Source organism: Rhinoraja longicauda, chromosome 8 (assembly GCF_053455715.1).
Source record: "Rhinoraja longicauda isolate Sanriku21f chromosome 8, sRhiLon1.1, whole genome shotgun sequence".
Classification (NCBI taxonomy): Eukaryota; Metazoa; Chordata; class Chondrichthyes; order Rajiformes; family Arhynchobatidae; genus Rhinoraja; species Rhinoraja longicauda.
The window spans coordinates 5,868,493-5,888,263 of NC_135960.1; the positions used below are offsets into that span (position 1 = coordinate 5,868,493).

At 48.9% G+C, this 19,771-nt stretch overlaps 1 protein-coding gene across 4 annotated transcripts in view; it reads right to left on the reverse strand.

The window, feature by feature from the left end:
- Nucleotides 1-19,771, reverse strand: part of sema5ba (sema domain, seven thrombospondin repeats (type 1 and type 1-like), transmembrane domain (TM) and short cytoplasmic domain, (semaphorin) 5Ba) — a 183,945-nt gene that overhangs the window by 7,886 nt on the left and 156,288 nt on the right. For 2 of the 4 annotated variants that reach the window (XM_078403300.1, XM_078403298.1), the window contains exons 19-21: nt 13,819-13,968; nt 11,604-11,642; nt 6,574-6,782 (exon numbers count right to left, since the gene is read on the reverse strand). In XM_078403300.1, coding sequence (XP_078259426.1) covers nt 6,574-6,782; nt 11,604-11,642; nt 13,819-13,968 — 398 coding nt within the window. The remainder of the gene's footprint in view (nt 1-6,573; nt 6,783-11,603; nt 11,643-13,818; nt 13,969-19,771) is intronic. The other 2 variants (XM_078403301.1, XM_078403299.1) reach the window with 1 other exon arrangement.

Sequence of the window (19,771 nt, forward strand, 5' to 3'; positions counted from 1 at the left end):
GCGGTGCTGGCTCGAAGGGCCGAATGGCCTCCTCCTGCACCTATTGTCTATTGTCTATTGTCTATTTCCCTGCTCCCGCAGTCAAGATCGAACCCAGGTCTCTGGCGCCGTAAGTCAGCAACTCTACCGCTGCGCCACCGTGCCGAACTATCCATGTACATCCATGTTACATACATAGAACAACGAACAACAGCACTGCACAGAAACAGGCCCTTTGGCCCACAACGTCCATGCCGAACGTGATGTCAAGTTAAACGGTGGCAAAGTGGTAGAGTTGCTGCCTTGCAGCCAGGTTCGATCCTGACTAACATGTCGGGTCGAGACCCTTCTGCAGACTGAGTCAGGCAATGATCCGTTCTACATTTTCCTTGATCTTCGTCAGTGACCCGGGTTCAATCCTGACTACGGGTGCTGTCCGTACGGAGTTTGTACGTTCCACCTGTGGCCGCGTGGGTTTCCTCCCAGCGCTCCGGTTTCATCCCACACTCCCAGAGACGAAATGCTGGAGTAACTCAGCGGGACAGGCAACATCTCTGGAGAGAAGGAATGGGTGACAGCCATGATCACATTGAATGGCGGAGGTGCTGGCTCGAAGGGCCAAATGGCCTACTCCTGCACCTATTGTCTATTGTCTATATTGTCTATTGTAACTCAGCGGGTCAGGCAGCATCTCGGGGGAGAAGGAGTGGATGACGTTTCGGGTCTGAAGAAGGGTCTCGACCCGAAACGTCACCCATTCGTTCCTTCTCTCCCGAGATGCTGCCTGACCCGCTGAGTTACTCCAGCATTGTGTGTCTACCTTCCTGATGAGTTTGCTTTCCCCACACGATATGGGGAAAGCAGAAATAGTCTCAAACTGCCCCAAACAAAGTTGCCGACCAACAGCCAGCATGATTCTAACACAATGAATAAACGATGCAGCAGATGAGTGGTGTGGTGGGGAGTTAAGGTGGATTTGTAAATGTGGAATAAGGCATTTGAGGTAGGATAAAGTAATGGAAAGATTTGTATTTCAATGGACTGTTCGCAACCACAGGTAATCCCAGGGTATTTCACATCTGAGGAAGGATTGCTTTTGTAATATAATGGTAATTAACTCACACAGACTCTCACATCCTATGATACAATAATCCCTTTGATATTAACGGAGGGATAAACATTGTCATACGTTTGCAAGAAGTTTCTAATTAAGGTCGGTTCTGGAACTTTCATGTATTTCTCGACTTTCATACCAGATAGATCAATATTCTTCACAATCATCTCCCGCCAGCCACTGGAGGCTGTTCACTCTCAAATAGAAACATAGAATATAGGTGCAGGAGGAGGCCATTTGGCCCTTCGAGCCAGCACCGCCGATCATAGTGATCATGGCTGATCATCTACAATCCACTGATCATCCATAAGTAACCCGTGCCTGCCTTCCCCCCCATATCCCTTGATTCCGCTAGCCACTAGAGCTCTATCTAACAAATACATATAGGCTTGGATAAAGTGGATGTGGAGAGGATGTTTTCCACCAGTGGGAGAGTCTAGGACCAGAGGTCACAGCCTCAGAATTAAAGGACGTTCTTTCAGGAAGGAGATGAGGAGAAGTTTCTTCAGACAGAGGGTGGTGAATCTGAGAATTCATTACCACAGAAGGCTGTGGCCAAGACAGAGATACGCAGATTCTTGATTAGTGCGGGTGTCAGGGGTTAAGGGGAGAAGGCAGGAGAATGGGGTTCGGAGGGAGAGATAAATCAGCCATGATTGAAAGGCGGGGTAGACTTGATGGGCCGAATGGCCTACTTCTACTCCTATCACATATGACCTTATCCACTCACACCCGCACTGGAAGGGCGGCTCGGTGGCGCAGCGGTAGAGTTGCTGCCTTACAGCGTCAGAGACCCGGGTTCGATTCTGACTACGGGTGCCGTCTGTGTGGAATTTGTACGTTCTCCCCGTGACCTGCGTGGGTTTTCTCTGAGATCCTCGGTTTCCTCCCATACTCCAAAGACGTACAAAGAGGTATCTCTAAACTAAATAAATCAAACCAGACAGAGACACAAGTAACTGCAGGTGATGCTCAATAAAAAAAAGACACAGAATGCTGGAGCAACTCAGCGGGTCAGGCAGCATCTTAGTTTACCTTCTCTTGCTTTAGAGATACAACACAGGCCCTTTGGTCCACCGATCAGCGATCACCCTGCACACTTAACACCATGCCACACACGACGGACAATTTACAATTTTTACTGAGGCCAATTAGCCTACAAACCTGTACGTCTTTGGAGTGTGGGATGAAACCGCAGCACCCAAGGGAGAAAACAAAAGTGGTCACAGGGAAGAAAGTACAAACTCCATACTGACAGCACCAGTAGCCAGGATCGAACCTGGGTCTCAGGCGCTGTAAGGCAGCAACTCTGCCACTGTGCCACCGTGGTCTGGAGAACATGGATAGGTGACGTTTCGGGTCGGGAGCCTTCTTCAGGCCCACCAATAGACAATAGACAATAGGTGCAGGAGGAGGCCATTCGGCCCTTTGAGCCAGCACCGCCATTCAATGTGATCATGGCTGATCATTCTCAATCAGTACCCCGTTCCTGCCTTCTCCCCGTACCCCCTGACTCCGCTATCCTTAAGAGCTCTATCTAGCTCTCTCTTGAATGCATTCAGAGAATTGGCCTCCACTGCCTTCTGAGGCAGAGAATTCCACAGATTCACAACTCTCTGACTGAAAAAGTTTTTCCTCATCTCCGTTCTAAATGGCCTACCCCTTATTCTTAAAGTGTGGCCCCTGGTTCTGGACTCCCCCAACATTGGGAACATGTTTCCTGCCTCTAACGTGTCCAACCCCTTAATAATTTTATATGTTTCAATAACATCCCCTCTCATCCTTCTAAATTTCAGTGTATACAAGCCTAGTCGCTCCAGTCTTTCAACATATGACAGTCCCGCCATTCCGGGAATTAACCTAGTAAACCTACGCTGCACGCCCTCAATAGCAAGAATATCCTTCCTCAAATTTGGAGACCAAAACTGCAACCAGTACTCCAGGTGTGGTCTCACTAGGGCCCTGTACAACTGCACACAGTGCTCCAGGTGTAGTCTCACCAGGGCCCTGTACAACTGCACACAGTGCTCCAGGTGTGGTCTCACTAGGGCCCTGTACAACTGCACACAGTGCTCCAGGTGCGGTCTCACTAGGGCCCTGTACAACTGCACACAGTGCTCCAGGTGTGGTCTCACTAGGGCCCTGTACAACTGCACACAGTTCTCCAGGTGTGGTCTCACTAGGGCCCTGTACAACTGCAGAAGGTACCACACCGGACGATCTACAGCAGAGAATCAATCATCAATTCCTTGGGATGTGTGTGGAAACTGGAGCTCAGCGGGGCAGTAAGGAGAACTTGCGAACTCCACACAGACAGCGCCGGAGGTTCGATTTTATCCGGGGGTTGCCGGAGCTGTGAAGCAGGGGGCACTGACTGTTGTAGAAACACGAGAGGCCGCAGATTATGGCGTCTTCAGCACAAATGCAAAGTGCTGAAGGAACTCAGCATCCTTGAAGGGAATTATTCACAAAATGCTGGAGTAACTCAGCAGGTCAGGCAGCATCTCAGGAGAGAAGGAATGGGCATCCACAGTGTCCAGTTGTAGGATAAAGAGAATGACGTTTAGTGCAAGATAAACCCCAGTAACGTCCAAATAAAGAAATGTAGGAAGGAACTGCAGATACTGGTTTATACTGAAGATAGACACAAATTGCTGGAGTAACTCAGCGGGCCAGGCAGCATCTCTGGAGAAATGGAATAGGTGACGTTTCTGGTAGGAATAGGTCACGATTTCCATTTCTCCAGAGATGCTGCCTGTCCTGCTGAGTTACTCCAGCATTTTGTGTCTATCTCCGATTAATAATAATTCTAAGGTCTCCCATGAAGTAGATAGGTCAGGACCACTGTCGTAAGGTCATAAGTGATAGGAATAGAATTGGGCCATTCGGCCCCTCACGTCTACTCCGCCATTCAATCATGGCTGATCTATCTATCTCTCCCTCCTAACCCCATTCTCCTGCCTTCTCCCCATGAACCCTGACACAGTGGCACGGTGGCGCAGCGGTAGATTTGCTGCCTTACAGCGAATGCAGCGCCGGAGACTCAGGTTCGATCCTGACTACGGGTGCTGTACTGTACGGAGTTTGTAAGTTCTCCCCGTGACCTGCGTGGGTTTCCTCCGAGATCTTCGGTTTCCTCCCACACTCCAAAGACGTACAGGTTTGTAGGTTAATTGGCTGGGCAAATGAAAAAAATGTCCCTAGTGGGTGTAGGATAGTGTTAATGTGCGGGGATCGCTGGGCGGCGCGGACCCGGTGGGCTGAAGGGCCTGTTTCTGCGCTGTATCTCTAAATCTAAAAAAAATTTAAACACCCGCACTAATCAAGAATCTATCTATCTCTGCCTTAAAATTTTCCACTGACTTGGCCTCCACGGCCTTCGGTGGCAAAGAATTCCATAGATTCACCACCCTCTGACTGAAGAAATGTCTCCTCATCTCCTTCCTAAAAGAACATCCTTTAATTCTGAGCCTATAACCTCTGGTCCGAGAACCTCCCACTAGTGGAAATGTAGGATCAACAGAATCCCACGACTGAAAGCAAAGAACAAAGGACACTTAGCCGAGCCAGACAGCTTGTGTCCCGTTTATTCCAGAAGCCACTTTTACCTACATTCTCACCAATCATAACCCGTGCGCAGATAAGGCCAATTGGTGCGTCTGACCTTGGAGTTGTTGTTGAACTCTTGTGGCTGGACCTTCTCGTGAGGCAGCTGGCGAGTCGCCGGTGGTGACAGGCTGTACGCAAAGCCGACGTGGGCGTGAAGGTGCCACAGAAACATCCCTCTCCACATCCACTCTATCCAAGCCTGTCTAGTTAGTGAGAGGACGGTTCAGTCGACTGACAACATGTGACTGATGTGACTGCTGGCAGTGTAGCTGTCCCACTGCGCTGAACTGGAGTGCCAGCCGATTATGGTGTTCAGGGCCCTGAAGGGGCATCTGTGCCCATGACTTTCGTACCCAAAGGGGAAGGGTGCCACTCACAAGGAAGGCCAAGTCCCACACAGATTGTTTCCAAGATGGCGCCCAACCCAGGTGACCATTTGCGTGCTGGCCACAGAAGCAGATCTACAATCACATATTACAATCGCTCCACACTCTTAAATCTATCCGTACATTGCAAATGGGACAATTACAGCCCGCCGACTGGTCAGCACACAGCAAGAGCTTTTGACTGTACCTCGGTGAACGTGACAATAAACTAAACTGTAGTGCTTCACAATATGGGTGGCACGATGGCGCAGCGGTAGAGTTGCTGCCTTAATGCACCAGAGACCCGGGTACGATCCTGACCACGGGTGCTGTCTGTACGGAGTTTGTACGTTCTCCCCGTGACCTGTGTGGGTTTTCTCCGAGACCTCCTGTTTCCTCCCACACTCCAAAGACGTGCATGTCTGTAGGTTAATTGGCTTGGTATAAATGTAAATTGTCCCTAGTGTGTGTTCAGTTCAGTTTAGATTTTAGATTTAGATTTAGAGATACAGCGCGGAAACAGGCCCTTCGGCCCACCGAGTCCGCGCCGCCCAGCGATCCCCGCACATTAACACTATCCTACACACACTAGGGACATTTTTTACATTTTACCCAGTCACTTAACCTACATACCTGTACGTCTTTGGAGTGTGGGAGGAAACCGAAGATCTCGGAGAAAACCCACGCAGGTCACGGGGGGAACGTACAAACTCCGTACGGACGGCGCCCGTAGTCGGGATCGAACCTGAGTCTCAGGCGCTGCATTCGCTGTAAGGCAGCAACTCTACCGCTGCGCCACCGTGACGCCCTTTAGTTTAGTTTATTGCCACGTGTTCCGAGGTACAGCGAAAAGCTTTTGCTGCGTGCTAACCAGTCAGCAGAAAGACAATATTACAATCGAACCATCCACAGTGTATAGATACATGAAAAGGGAATAACGTTTAGTGCAAGGTAAAGCCAGCAAAGTCCGATCAAGGATCATCAAGGGGGTAGATAGTAGTTCAGCACTGATCTCTGGTTGTGGTAGGATGATTCATTTGCCTGATAGTGTTAGTGTACAGGGATCGCTGGTCGGCGCGGACTCGGTGGGCCGATAAGCCTGTTTCTGCACTGTATCACGAAGACTCAAACTAAATTTTGGGCGGTCACGGTGGCGCAGCGGTAGAGTTGCTGCCTTACAGCGAATGCAGCGCCAGAGACCCGGGTTCGATCCCGACTACAGGTGCTGTCTGTACGGAGTTTGTACGTTCTCCCCGTGACCTGCGTGGGATTTCTCCGAGATCTTCGGTTTCCTTCCGCACTCCAAAGACGCGCGGGGTTTGTAGGTTAATTGGCTTGGTAAATGTAAAAAGTGTCCCTAGTGGGTGTAGGATAGTGTTAGTGTGCGGGGATCGCTGGGTCGGCGCGGAAACGGTGGGCCGAAAGGGCCCGTTTCCGCGCTGTATCTCTAAACTAAACTTTTTAAAAAACTAAACTAAGCTAAAAAGCAACGTAAATTGGCTTTACCTTGATTTCCATCGGATTGTAGAGCTCGTTCTTGTTCGCCTGGCTGCTGCTCTTGTAGTTGAGGTGGTTGGGGTTGCTCGGGTGAATGACGGTAGACTCCTGAGATTGCCTGTAGCATCGCTGGTAGTACACATAGATGAGCAGGGTGAGGAGACTGGTGCCCAGGAAGGTAGCCACGCCTGTGGCAACCATGTGGTAGATACTGAAACCTGGGTGGGCAAAGGAGAGAAGCTGGTACCATCCATCATCAGGAGTGCAAACTTAGTTTAGTTTAGTTGAGAGGTGCAGGGTGGAAACAGGCCCTTCGGCTCGTCGAGTCCAACTACACCAAGCCTTCTACTCTGCTTCTACTCTGTGGCTGTAGAAAGCATCCTGTCCGGGAACATCACAATCTGGTTTGGGAACAGCTCTGCCTAGGACAGGAAGGCTCTGCGGAGAGTAGTGCGTTCGGCTGAACGCACCATGGGAACTACACTCGCCCCCCTAGTGTGTGTAGGATAGTGGTAGTCTGCGGGGATCGCTGGTCGGCAAGGACCCGGTGGGCCGAAGGGCCTGTTTCTGTGCTGTATCGCTCAACAAAACTAAAGGTATGTAAAACACAGTACTCATAGACAACACAATTCACAAAAGAAATTTAGATTATTTTAAAAAAAAACAATATTCGTACAAATCAAAAGATTTACATTCCTAATGCAACCATGAGAGTTTGTAGTTCGTAGTTTAGTTGGCGTTTGTAGTATTCAAGAGCCTGATGGTTGTTGGTAAGAAGCTGTTCCTGAACCAGCTTAGGTCCAGCACAGGAACCAGAATATGACCGGGATTAAGAGATACTGATGTACTTGGAATCAAAGATACCAGAGGAGCAAGATAGACCACTCGACCCTAAAAACCGTAGTACGTCACGGCGCCATTTTAGTCGGCAGAAACATGCAGAAACATTTTAAAAGAAAAATAACAAAATTCTGTGAATTGACAGATGAGATATATTCTGCATTTTAATGGTATCATCACACATACTGTTCCCCCAAAACACTGATTACACTGCGAGAGGCAGAGCGAACGGCGGGTTTTGCCTACTAAAATGGCGAACATTACACTCCTTTGCGTACCACACTTCAGTATGGGCGACTTCAACGGAGTGGTTCATCTTGCTCCTCTAGTATCTTTGGTTGGAATGAAAGGCAATTATGGCCCTCGCTCACAGCCTGTGGAGATAGTGGAGACGGAGTCAATCAGGTCTTTCAAAGGGGCGTTAGATAAATACTCGGGTGAAAAGAGTTTGCAGGGCTAATGGGAAAGAGCAAGAAAATGCGACTGAATGCATTGCTCTACAAGGGGCCAACATGAACAGCACGGTGGCGCGGCGGTAGAGTTGATGCCTTACAGCGCCAGAGACCCAGGTTCGATCCTGATTACAGGTACTGTCTGTATGGAGTTTGTACGTTCTCCCCATGACCCGTGTGAGTTTTCTACAGGTGCTCCAGGTTTCCTCCCACACACCAGAGACGTGCGTACAGGTTTGTAGGCTAATTGGCTTGGTATAATTGTAAATTGTCCCTAGTGTGTGTGTGTGTGTGTGTGTGTGGGATAGCGTTAGTGTGCGGGGATCTCTGGTCGGCGTGGACTCGGTGGGTCGAAGGGGCCTGTTTCCGCGCTGTATCTCTAAAGTAATCTAAACTAATGCTTTTCTTTGTCCCGCCCCACTGACATCAGTCTGAAGAAGGGTCTCGACCCGAAACGTCACCCATTCCTTCTCTCCTAGATGCTGCCTGACCTGCTGAGTTACTCCAGCATCTTGTGATACCTGAACTAATGCACATGTTGGAGCCTCCGTTTGTACTGTAACGATTATAATGAGAGCTTCAGATGGAATCGTAACAAAACTGGGGATGAGGGATAATGATGTATCTGTAAACCGGTGGATGGAGTTTCTAACTAAAGCCATGCAGTCCACGTCCAGGGCACAACACTAAGACAGAATAATGCAGGAGGAATGTGAAGGATTGAAAGAAAGTACGGACGTTTACATTGTTAGAATGCAGTTTTTGTCCTTAGAAAAGAGATGGTTTTCTGATGGCTTTCAAAATCACACCCACATAACAAATAGAGAATGGTCGACAGATTGATAATCACAGGCTGCCAATTGACTTTGATCCAAAGATGCCAAATACCACATGAGAGACAGTAAATCCCTGCCTTACGTAGGAGTTTGAAGATTGGAAACCCATGCCTGTTGTGGTAGCGCAGGTTAGTACTTCAGTCTGAGGAAGGGTCTCGACCCGAAACGTCACCCATTCCTTCTCTCCCGAGATGCTGCCTGACCTGCTGAGTTACTCCAGCATTTTGTGAATAAATACCTTCGATTTGTACCAGCATCTGCAGTTATCTTCTTATATTAGTACTGGTAGTACTGATTATCCTGGCACCCTTGGTTCAGAAGGAAGTCATAAGGAATAGGAGTAGAATTAGGCCATTCGACCCATCTAGTCTACTCTGCCATTCAATCATAGCTGATCTATCTCTTCCTCCTAACCCCATTCTCCTGCCTTCTCCCTATAACCCCTGACACCCAATAGACAATAGACAATAGGTGCAGGAGTAGGTCATTCGGCCCTTCGAGCCAGCACCGCCATTCAATGTGATCATGGCTGATCATTCTCAATCAGTACCCCGTTCCTGCCTTCTCCCCATACCCCCTGACTCCGCTATCCTTAAGAGCTCTATCTAGCTCTCTCTTGAATGCATTCAGAGAATTGGCCTCCACTGCCTTCTGAGGCAGAGACTTCCACAGATTCACAACTCTCTGACTGAAAAAGTTTTTCCTCATCTCCGTTCTAAATGGCCTACCCCTTATTCTTAAACTGCGGCCCCTGGTTCTGGACTCCCCCAACATTGGGAACATGTTTCCTGCCTCTAACGTGTCCAACCCCTTAATAATCTTATACGTTTATAATCTTATACCCGGACTAATCAAGAATCTATCTGTCTCTGCCTTAAAAATATCCATTGACTTGGCCTCCACAGCCTTCTGTGGCAAAGAATTCCACAGATTCACCACCCTCTGACTGAAGAAATTCCTCCACATCTCTTTCCTAAAGGAACATTTAATGTTTGACGTTTAAGAGACATTTGAACAGGTACGCGGATAGGACGGATTTAGAGGAATATGGGCCAAACGCAGGCAGGCGGGACAAGTGAAGTTGGAACATGTTGGCCGGTGTGGGCGAGTTGGTGTCGAAGGGCCTGTTTCCACACTATCACTCTATGACTCCATCAGCTCTTGATTCTAGAGGCTGCACTGCGAGACAGCAATAAACTTGTGGGGTGAGTTATGGGGAGAGCTCGTAACATTTAGTTTGAAAACACCCCAAAGTTTCTCAGCTCCCAGCAGAGTCTTCCGCACAAAAGATCACTAACCTACCTAACCTACCTGATTCCCTGTTTGCTGAACACTTTGACTCCCCCTCCCATTCCCACACTGACCTTTCTGTCCTGGGCCTCCTCCATTGTCAGAGTGAGGCCCAGCGCAAATTGTAGGAACAGCACCTCAAATTTCACTTGGGCAGCATACACCCCAGCGGTATGAACATTGACAATAGACAATAGGTGCAGGAGTAGGCCATTCGGCCCTTCGAGCCAGCACTGCCATTCAATGTGATCATGGCTGATCATTCACAATCAGTACCCCGTTCCTGCCCTCTCCCCATACCCCCTGACTCCGCTATCATTAAGAGCTCTATCTAACTCTCTCTTGAAAGCATCATCTAACTCTCTCTTGAAAGCTTCGTCGCAGAATCATAGTCACAGTTCTGTGACATAGTCACAGAGTCATAGTGTCATAGAGTCATAAAGTGATACAGTTTAGAAACAGGCCCTTCGGCCCAACTTGCCCACACCGGCCAACATGTTCCAGCTATACTAATCCCACCTGCCTGCGTTTGGTCGAAATCCCTCCAAACTCGTCCTAACTATACTTCTCTAACTTCAAGTAGCACTTGCTTTCCCTCTCTCAAGTAACACTTGCATCCCTCCCCCTTCCCAGTTCTCCGACCAGTCTAACTGTCCCTGATTGCATTTTATCTCTGCTTGCTTTGTTGTCACCTTCCCTGAGCTAACAATGATCTATTCTACACTTTCCTCGATCTCCACCCTCCCTTGATGTCTCGTTCTCACACCTTGCACTTCCTTATCTCTGTGCCTCCCCCTCTCCCAACTCTCGGTCCGAACATAGAAACATAGAAACTTAGAAAATAGGTGCAGGAGTAGGCCATTCGGCCCTTCGAGCCTGCACCGCCATTCAATATGATCATGGCTGATCATCCAACTCAGTAACCTGTACCTGCCTTCTCTCCATACCCCCTGATCCCTTTAGCCACAAGGGCCACATCTAACTCCCTCTTAAATATAGCCAATGAACTGGCCTCAACTACCTTCTGTGGCAGAGAATTCCACAGACTCACCACTCTCTGTGTGAAGAAATGTTCCGAAACGTTGCGCCCGTTCCTTCTCTCCAGAGATGCTGCCTGTCCCGATGTTAAGTCATTTAAGAAGGGGGGTTGAGCAACAAGATCTCCTCAACTTGGTCAAAAAGGCCCACTTCAAAATCTAATCACTACTCTACTCACTCCGACCTGCGCGAGATGTCCACTTATGAGGCGTTTGCGCCAAAGATACCAGAGGAACAAGATAGACCGCTCGACCCTAAAAACCGTAGTACGTCACGGCGCCATTTTAGTAGGCAGAAACTTGCAGAAACATTTTAAAAGAATCTGTGAATTGATAGATGAGATATATTCTGCATTTTACACACACTGTTCCCCCAAAACACTGATTGCACTGCGTGAGGCATAGCGAACGGCAGGTTTTGCCCACTAAAATGGCTCCTTTGCGTACGTACTACACTTCAGGATAAGCGATTTCAACGGAGTGGTCCATCTTGTTCCTCTGGTATGTGCGGTAATCAACCAGAACCAGAGCCTTAGTGACTCCAGCGTTTTGTGCCTATCCACAGAGCCACTGTGATGACTTACTTCCACAGCTGGAGTCACCCCCAATCGCTGGCTGGATCACTGTCGGGCAGAAGCAGAGGTTTACCATTAGCAGAATCGCAAGTCAAATCACACAATTGCTGTTCCAAAGAATGGTTCCCAAGAGGAAAGTCCGAGAATTATACATCAATTAAAAACACAATGAAGTCAACAGCTGGCGAGACAGTGCAATTCTAGGATTCTCATGCAAACCCAATTGAGACCGCTCCCTCCGCAACTCCCTGGTCCATTCGTCCCTTCCCACCCAAACCGCCCCCTCCCCAGCTACTTTCCCCAGCAACCGCAACACCAGCAACACCTGTCCCGTTACCTCCCCCCTCGACTCCATCCAAGGACCCAAACAGTCTTTCCAGGTGAGGCAGAGGTTCATCTGCACCTCCCCCAACCTCATCTATTGTATCCGCTGCTCTAGATGTCAACTTCTCTACATCGGCGAGACCAAACGCAGGCTTGCCGATCGTTTCGCTCAACACCTTCGCTCAGTCCGCCTTAACCAACCTGATCTCCCGGTGGCTCAGCACTTCAACTCCCCCTCCCACTCCCAGTCTGTCCTTTCTGTCATGGGCTTCCTCCAGTGTCATAGTGAGGCCCACCGCAAATTGGAGGAACAGCATCTCATATTTCGCCTGGGCGGCTTGCAGCCCAGCTGTATGAACATTGACCTCCAACTTCAGATAGTTCCTCTGTTCCTCTCTTTCCCCTCCCCCTTCCCAGTTCTCCCACTAGTCTTCCTGTCTCCGGCTACATCCTATCTTTGTCCCGCCCCCTCCCCTGACATCAGTCTGAAGAAGGGTCTCGTCCCAAAACGTCACCCATTCCTTCTCTCCAGAGATGCTGCCTGACCCGCTGAGTTACTCCAGCATTTTGTGTCTTCCTTCAATTTGAACTAGCATCTGCAGTTATTTTCCTAAACCCAATTGGGAGGTCATGTTACAATTGTACAGGACATTGGTGAGGCCACATTTAAAGTATTCAGTTTAGTTTATTGTCACGTTTAGTTTTTAGTTTAGTTTAGCTTAGTTTAGAGATACAGCACGGAAACAGGCCCTTCGGCCCACCGGGTCCGTGCCGACCAGCGATCCCCGCACATTAACCCCTATCCTACACCCACTAGGGACAATCTTTACATTTACCGAGCCAATTAACCTACAAAGTTGTACGTCTTTTGAGTGTGGGAGGAAACCGAAGATCTCGGAGAAAACCCACGCAGGTCACGGGGAGAACGTACAAACTCCGTACAGACATCACCCGTAGTCACGATCGAACCCGGGTCTCCGGCGCTGCATTCACTGTAAGGCAGCAACTCTACCGCTGCACCACCGTGACCGCCCGTGACACGTGTACCGAGGTACAGTGAAAAGCTTTTGTTGCGTGCTAACCAGTCAGTGGAATGACAATGCATGATTACAATCGAGCCATTTACAGTGTACAGATACACCGATAAGGGAATAAAGTTTGATGCAAGGTAAAGCCAGCAGAGTCTGATCAAAGATAGTCCAAAGATCACCAATGAGGTCGATAGTAGTTCAAGACAGATCTATTGGAGAGAAGGAATGGGTGACGTTTCGGGTCAAGACCCTTCTTCAGAAACTGAACACAATACTTTTGATGTGTAGCAAGGAACTGCAGGTGCTGGTTTAAACCGAAGATACACACAAAATGGTGGAGCAACTCAACGGGTCAGGCAGCATCTCTTGTGAGAAGGAATGGGTGACGATTCGGGTCGAGACCCTCCTTCGACCCGAAACGTCACCCATTCCTTCTCTCCAGAGATGCTGCCTGACCCGCTGAGTTACTCCGGCTTTTTGTGTCTCTCTTCGGTTTAATAATAATAATATAATAATATATTCCTTTATTCGTCCCACACCGGGGAAATTTACAGAGTTACAGCAGCAAAGTGGATAGCAAGAGATCATTCATCATAAATAAAAGATACTTAAATTGTCATCAGTTTTCTGTGTGTTCTTAGCTGTTACTAGACCAAGTGGACAAGTTGGGCCCAAACCTCTCCTGCATTGGTGCAGCACCCTCTCCTACCCCCCCTCCCCTCTCCATTCCCTCCCCCTCCCCCTCCCCACTTCCCCTTCCCCCTCTTCATCCCCCTCAACCCCCCCTTATCCACCTTCCTCGAAGGGCCGAATGGCCTCCTCCTGCACCTATTGTCTGTTGTCTATTGTCTATTGCCTCGCCCTCTTACCTGGGATCTCGTTGTAGAGGCAGAGTTGACGCTGGGTGCTGTTGCCGACACATTGCACCGTCCCTGGGTGGGAAACCTCACACCGTCGACTGCGGAACTGGCTGTTTTCCTCGTCACACACGCTCCACTCCGTCCACACCGACCAGCCACCTTCCAAAACACAAGAGGACAATTTTTAATGGCGACACAAGAGACTGCAGGTACCACCATTTGAAAAAAAAACACAAAGTGCTGGAGGAACTTGGGGCAGCTCGACAGCGCGGCGGTATTTGCTGGCTTACAATGCCCGAGTTTAGTTTAGTTTAGCTTAGAAATACAGCGCGGAAACAGGCCCTTCGGCCCACCGAGTCCGCGCCGACCAGCGATCCCCGCACACTAACACCATCCTACACACACTAGGGACAATTTACGCATTTACCAAACCAATTACCCTACAAACGAGGAAGGATATTCCTCAAGTCTCCAAATTTGAGGAAGGATATTCTTGCTATTGAGGGCGTGCAGCGTAGGTTTACTAGGTTAATTCCCGGAATGGCGGGACTGTCATATGTTGAAAGACTGGAGCGACTAGGCTTGTATACACTGGAATTTAGAAGGATGTGAGGGGATCTTATCGAAACATATAAGATTATTCAGGGGTTGGACACGTTAGAGGCAGGAAACATGTTCCCAATGTTGGGGGAGTCCAGAACCAGGGGCCACGTTTAAGAATAAGGGGTAGGCCATTTAGAACAGAGATGAGGAAAAACTTTTTCAGTCAGAGAGCTGTGAATCTATGGAATTCTCTGCCTCAGAAGGCAGTGGAGGCCAATTCTCTGAATGCATTCAAGAGAGAGCTAGATAGAGCTCTTAAGGATAGCGGAGTCAGGGGGTATGGGGAGAAGGCAGGAACAGGGTACTGATTGAGAATGATCAGCCATGATCACATTGAATGGCGGTGCTGGCTCAAAGGGCCAAATGGCCTCCTCCTGCACTTGTTGTCTATTGTCTATTGTCTATAAACCTGTACGTCTTTGGAGTGTGGAGGAAACAGAAGATCTTGGAGAAAACCCATGCGGGTCACGGGGAGAACGTACAAACTCTGCACAGACAGCACCCGTAGTCGGGATCGAACTCTTGAGCTGTAATGCAGCAACTCTACTACTGCGCTACTTAACATGTATAGGAAGGGTTTAGAATGGATAGGGGGAGTTTAGAATGAATAGAGAGGGTTTGGAATGGCCGAATGGCCTCCTCCTGCACCTATTGTCTATTGTCTATTGTCTATTGTCAAACATGATGCCGGGTCAGACTAATCTCCCCTGCGCACACACACATTCGTACAGCTCCATTCACTGCTTGTCCATGTGCCTTTTAAAAGCCTCTTAAACGCCTCTGTCGTATCTCCGAGACACTTTACATCTGTCGTCACCAGAGTGGTTGCTACCCGCCAGCATAGCAGGAGAAAAGACAGTCGGACGGGAATAATATAACACTTTCAAGGCCGTCAGATCCCCAAAACAGTTTCAGTTTTGGTTTATTGTCATGTGTACCGAGGTAGTTTGGTTTAACAGGCCCTTCAGCCCACCGAATCCGCGCCGACCAGCGATCCCTGCGCGTTAACACTACCCTACACACATTAGGGGCAATTTTACACTGATACCAAGCCAATTAACCTCCAAACCTGTACGTCTTTGGAGCGTGGGAGGAAACCGAAGATCTCGCAGAAAACCCACGCGGTCACGGGGAGAACGTACAAGCTAAGGTACAGTGAAAAGCTTTCGTTGCTCGGTAAACTGAACCAGACTATACTTTTGCCTGTTTATCCCTGTAAAACCTTCCTATCCATGCACATCCATACTACATACATAGAAGAGAGAACAACACAGTACTGCACGGGAACAAGCCCTTTGGCCCACAACGTCCTTGCCGAAGTTTAGTTTAGTCTCGTTCTTAGTTTAGCTTAGAGGTACAGTGTGGAAACAAGTCCTTCAACCCACTGAGTCCGCACCGACCAGCGATCCCCGCACACTAACACTATCCTATGCACCAGGGACAATTTACAATTTTACCAAGTCCATTTAGCCCAAAATCCTGTAGGTCTTTGGAGTGTCGGAGAAAACCGGAGCACCCGGAGAAAACCCACGCAGGTCACGGGAGGGGCGTACAAACTCTGTGTAGACAGCACCCATAGTCTTTTTTTGCACAATCCGCAGGCATTGCCACTTTCATTTCACTGCACATCGTGTATGTGTATGTGACAAATAAACTTGACTTGAGACACAAAATGCTGGAGTAACTCAGCGGGTCAGGCAGCATCTCAGGAGAGAAGGGATGGTGCCTGCCCCACTGAGTTACTCCAGCATTTTGCGTCTACCTTCAATTTGAACCAGCATCTGCACAGTTATTTTCCTGCACCCGCAGTCAGGATCAAACCCAGGTCTCTGGCGCCATAAGTCAGCAACTCTACCGCTGCGCCACCGTGCCGACCTATCCATGTACATCCATGTTACATACATAGAACAGGGAACAACAGCACTGCACAGAAACAGGCCCTTTGGCCCACAACGTCCCTGAATGGTCCCTTATCTGAATGGTGTCAAGTTAGGAAAAGGGGACGTACAGCGTGATCTGGGTGTCCTAGTGTATCAGTCACTGAAAGGAAGCATGCAGGTACAGCAGGCAGTGAAGAAAGCCAATGGAATGTTGGCCTTCATAACAAGAGGAGTTGAGTATAGGAGCAAAGAGGTCCTTCTGCAGTTGTACAGGGCCCTAGCCCAACTTCTGGAGTTGTACAGGGCATATTCTTGCTATTGAGGGCGTGCAGCGTAGGTTTACTAGGTTAATTCCCGGAATGGTGGGACTGTCATATGTTGAAAGACTGGAGCGACTAGGCTTGTATACATTGGAATTTAGAAGGATGAGAGGGGATCTTATCGAAACGTATAAGATTATTAAGGGGTTGGACACATTAGAGGCAGGAAACATGTTCCCAATGTTAGGGGAGTCCAGAACCAGGGGCCACAGTTTAAGAATAAGGGGTAGGCCATTTAGAACAGAGATGAGGAAAAACTTTTTCAGTCAGAGAGTTGTGAATCTGTGGAATTCTCTGCCTCAGAGGGCAGTGGAGGCCAATTCTCTGAATACATTCAAGAGAGAGCTAGATAGAGCTCTTAAGGATAGCGGAGCCAGGGGGTATGGGGAGAAGGCAGGAACGGGGTACTGATTGAGAATGATCAGCCATGATCACATTGAATGGCGGTGCTGGCTCGAAGGGCCGAATGGCCTACTCCTGCACCTATTGTCTATTGTCTATTATCTATGCCGAATGTGATGTCAAGTTAAACGGTGGCAAAGTGGTAGAGTTGCTGCCTTGCAGCCAGGTTCGATCCTGACTAACATGTCGGGTCGAGACCCTTCTGCAGACTGAGTCAGGCAATGATCCGTTGTACATTTTCCTAGATCTTCGTCAGAGACCCTGGTTCAATCCTGACTACGGGTGCTGTCCGTACGGAGTTTGTACGTTCCACCTGTGGCCGCGTGGGTTTTCTCCCGGCGCTCCGGTTTCATCCCACACTCCCAGAGACGAAATGCTGGAGTAACTCAGCGGGACAGGCAACATCTCTGGAGAGAAGGAATGGGTGGCGCGTCGGGTCGAGACCCTTCTTCAGACTGGGTCAGACAGTGATCCAATAGACAATAGACAATAGGTGCAGGAGGAGGCCATTCGGCCCTTCGAGCCAGCACGGCCATTCAATGTGATCATGGCTGATCATTCTCAATCAGTACCCCGTTCCTGCCTTCTCCCCATACCCCCTGACTCCGCTATCCTTAAGAGCTCTATCTAGCTCTCTCTTGAATGCATTCAGAGAATTGGCCTCCACTGCCTTCTGAGTCAGAGAATTCCACAGAATTACAACTCTCTGACTGGAAAAGTTGTTCCTCATCTCCGTTCTAAATGGCCCACCCCTTATTCTTAAACTGTGGCCCCTTGTTCTGGACTCCCCCAACATTGGGAACATGTTTCCTGCCTCTAACGTGTCCAACCCCTTAATAATCTCATACGTTTCGAGAAGATCCCCTCTCATCCTTCTAAATTCCAGTGGGTACAAGCCTAGTCGCTCCAGTCTTTCAACATATGACAGTCCCGCCATTCCGTTCTACATTTTCCTTGATCTTCGTCCCCTTCGATCTCTTACCCTTCCCTTTCCACGTCTCTAATCTCCCTCTCTCCCCCGACTCTCAGACTGGAAGAAGGGTCTCGACCCGAAACGTCACCCATTCCTTCTCTCCAGAGATCACGCTGCATTTTGTCTCTGGAGCGTGGGAGGAAACCGGAGGAGCCGGAGAAAGTTCAGTGGAATACCAGGCTGTTGGACAACTGGTGAGATAAGTGTGCAGGTATCCAGGGAATGATCATGCAGAGGGCTGACTCAACAGGAGAGCACAGCTTAGTGACAGAGACGGACAAATAGAGAGAGAGAGAGAGAGAGAGCAAGAGATAGAGGAAGCACTAGAGAACACGGGGGAAAGACAGAAACAAACAACGAGACAGAATGCTGCTGAGGTACAAGGGTAGAGATAGATAGAGGGGTGACTTCAATAGAGAGCGATAGAAAGTGAAAGAGTGGGAGCCAAAGACATAGACATAGAGAGAGAGAGAGGGGGGAGGCAGAGAGATAGAGATAGAGAGAGAGAGAGAGAGAGAGAGAGAGAGAGAGAGAGAGAGAGAGAGAGAGAGAGAGAGAGAGAGAGAGAGAGAGAGAGAGAGAGAGAGAGAGAAAGAGAGAGAGAGAGAGAGAGAGAGAGAGAGAGAGAGAGAGAGAGAGAGAGAGAGAGAGAGAGAGAGAGAGAGAGAGAGAGAGAGAGAGAGAGAGAGAGTTAGAGAGAGAAAAAAGGGAGAGAGAAAGAGGGAGAGGGAGAGAGAGGGAGAGAGAGGGAGAGAGAGAGAGCTAGAGAGAGAAGAGAGGGAGAGAGAAAGAGAGGGAGAGAGAAAAAGGGAGTGAGAAAAAGAGGGAGAGAGAGAGGGTGAGAGAGAGAGAGAGAGAGGCAGAGAGAGAGGGAGAGAGAGCTAGAGAGAGAAGAGAAAGGGAGAAAGAGAGGGAGAGAGAAAGAGAGGGAGTGAGAAAAAGAGGGAGAGAGAGAGAGAGAGAGAGAGAGAGAGAGAGAGAGAGAGAGAGAGAGAGAGAGAGAGAGAGAGAGAGAGAGAGAGAGAGAGAGAGAGAGAGAGAGAGAGAGAGAGAGAGAGAGAGAGAGAGAGAGAGAGAGAGAGAGAGAGAGAGAGAGAGAGAGAGAGAGATCACTGGAGGGAGAGAGAGAGAGAGAGAGAGAGAGAGAGAGAGAGAGAGAGAGAGAGAGATCACTGGAGGGAAGTACTGAGAGGGCGCTAGAGAGAGAGTGAGCCATTGAGGATCATATAAGAAAAGTAAAACAGACAAGCAAAAGAATAACTAGCTGATGAAATATTCCAGCGAGCGGACAGAAGCCTTCGCGGGCAAAGCAGGAAAACAAAAGGGAGGATGAAAGATTGCATTCAATCTGTTGCCCATTGTACAACGGGGCCCGGGAACAAAGGGACATCATTTTGGGGTCTAACATCTCTCCTGCCACCGTTTGGCTCCAGCTTCGCAGGGAAGGTTCAGGAATCTTATCCAGCTTGGGTAAGAAACAGCCGAGTCAGGAACGCGGTGCCACAGAAGTTAATCAGAATTGATTTTTGGCAGCCGTCCAAGCTGGCTGGATTATGTTTTAAGAACAGAAAGAATATGCAGGGAGATATTCCATTTATCCAATTACAGCCCTTTCTCAGCAGGTACAAGGGGGGAGTTTCTTGTACATAAATCTTAATTAGCTGGGGGTAATTTGGAAAAGCATCTCATTATTTTTAATGACATACTTTGACTATGGAGCGTTCCAGCTGCTAACTCACGGCGTTTCAAGTCTCTGATGAAGTTAGTCCCTGTGGAGCTGGGGT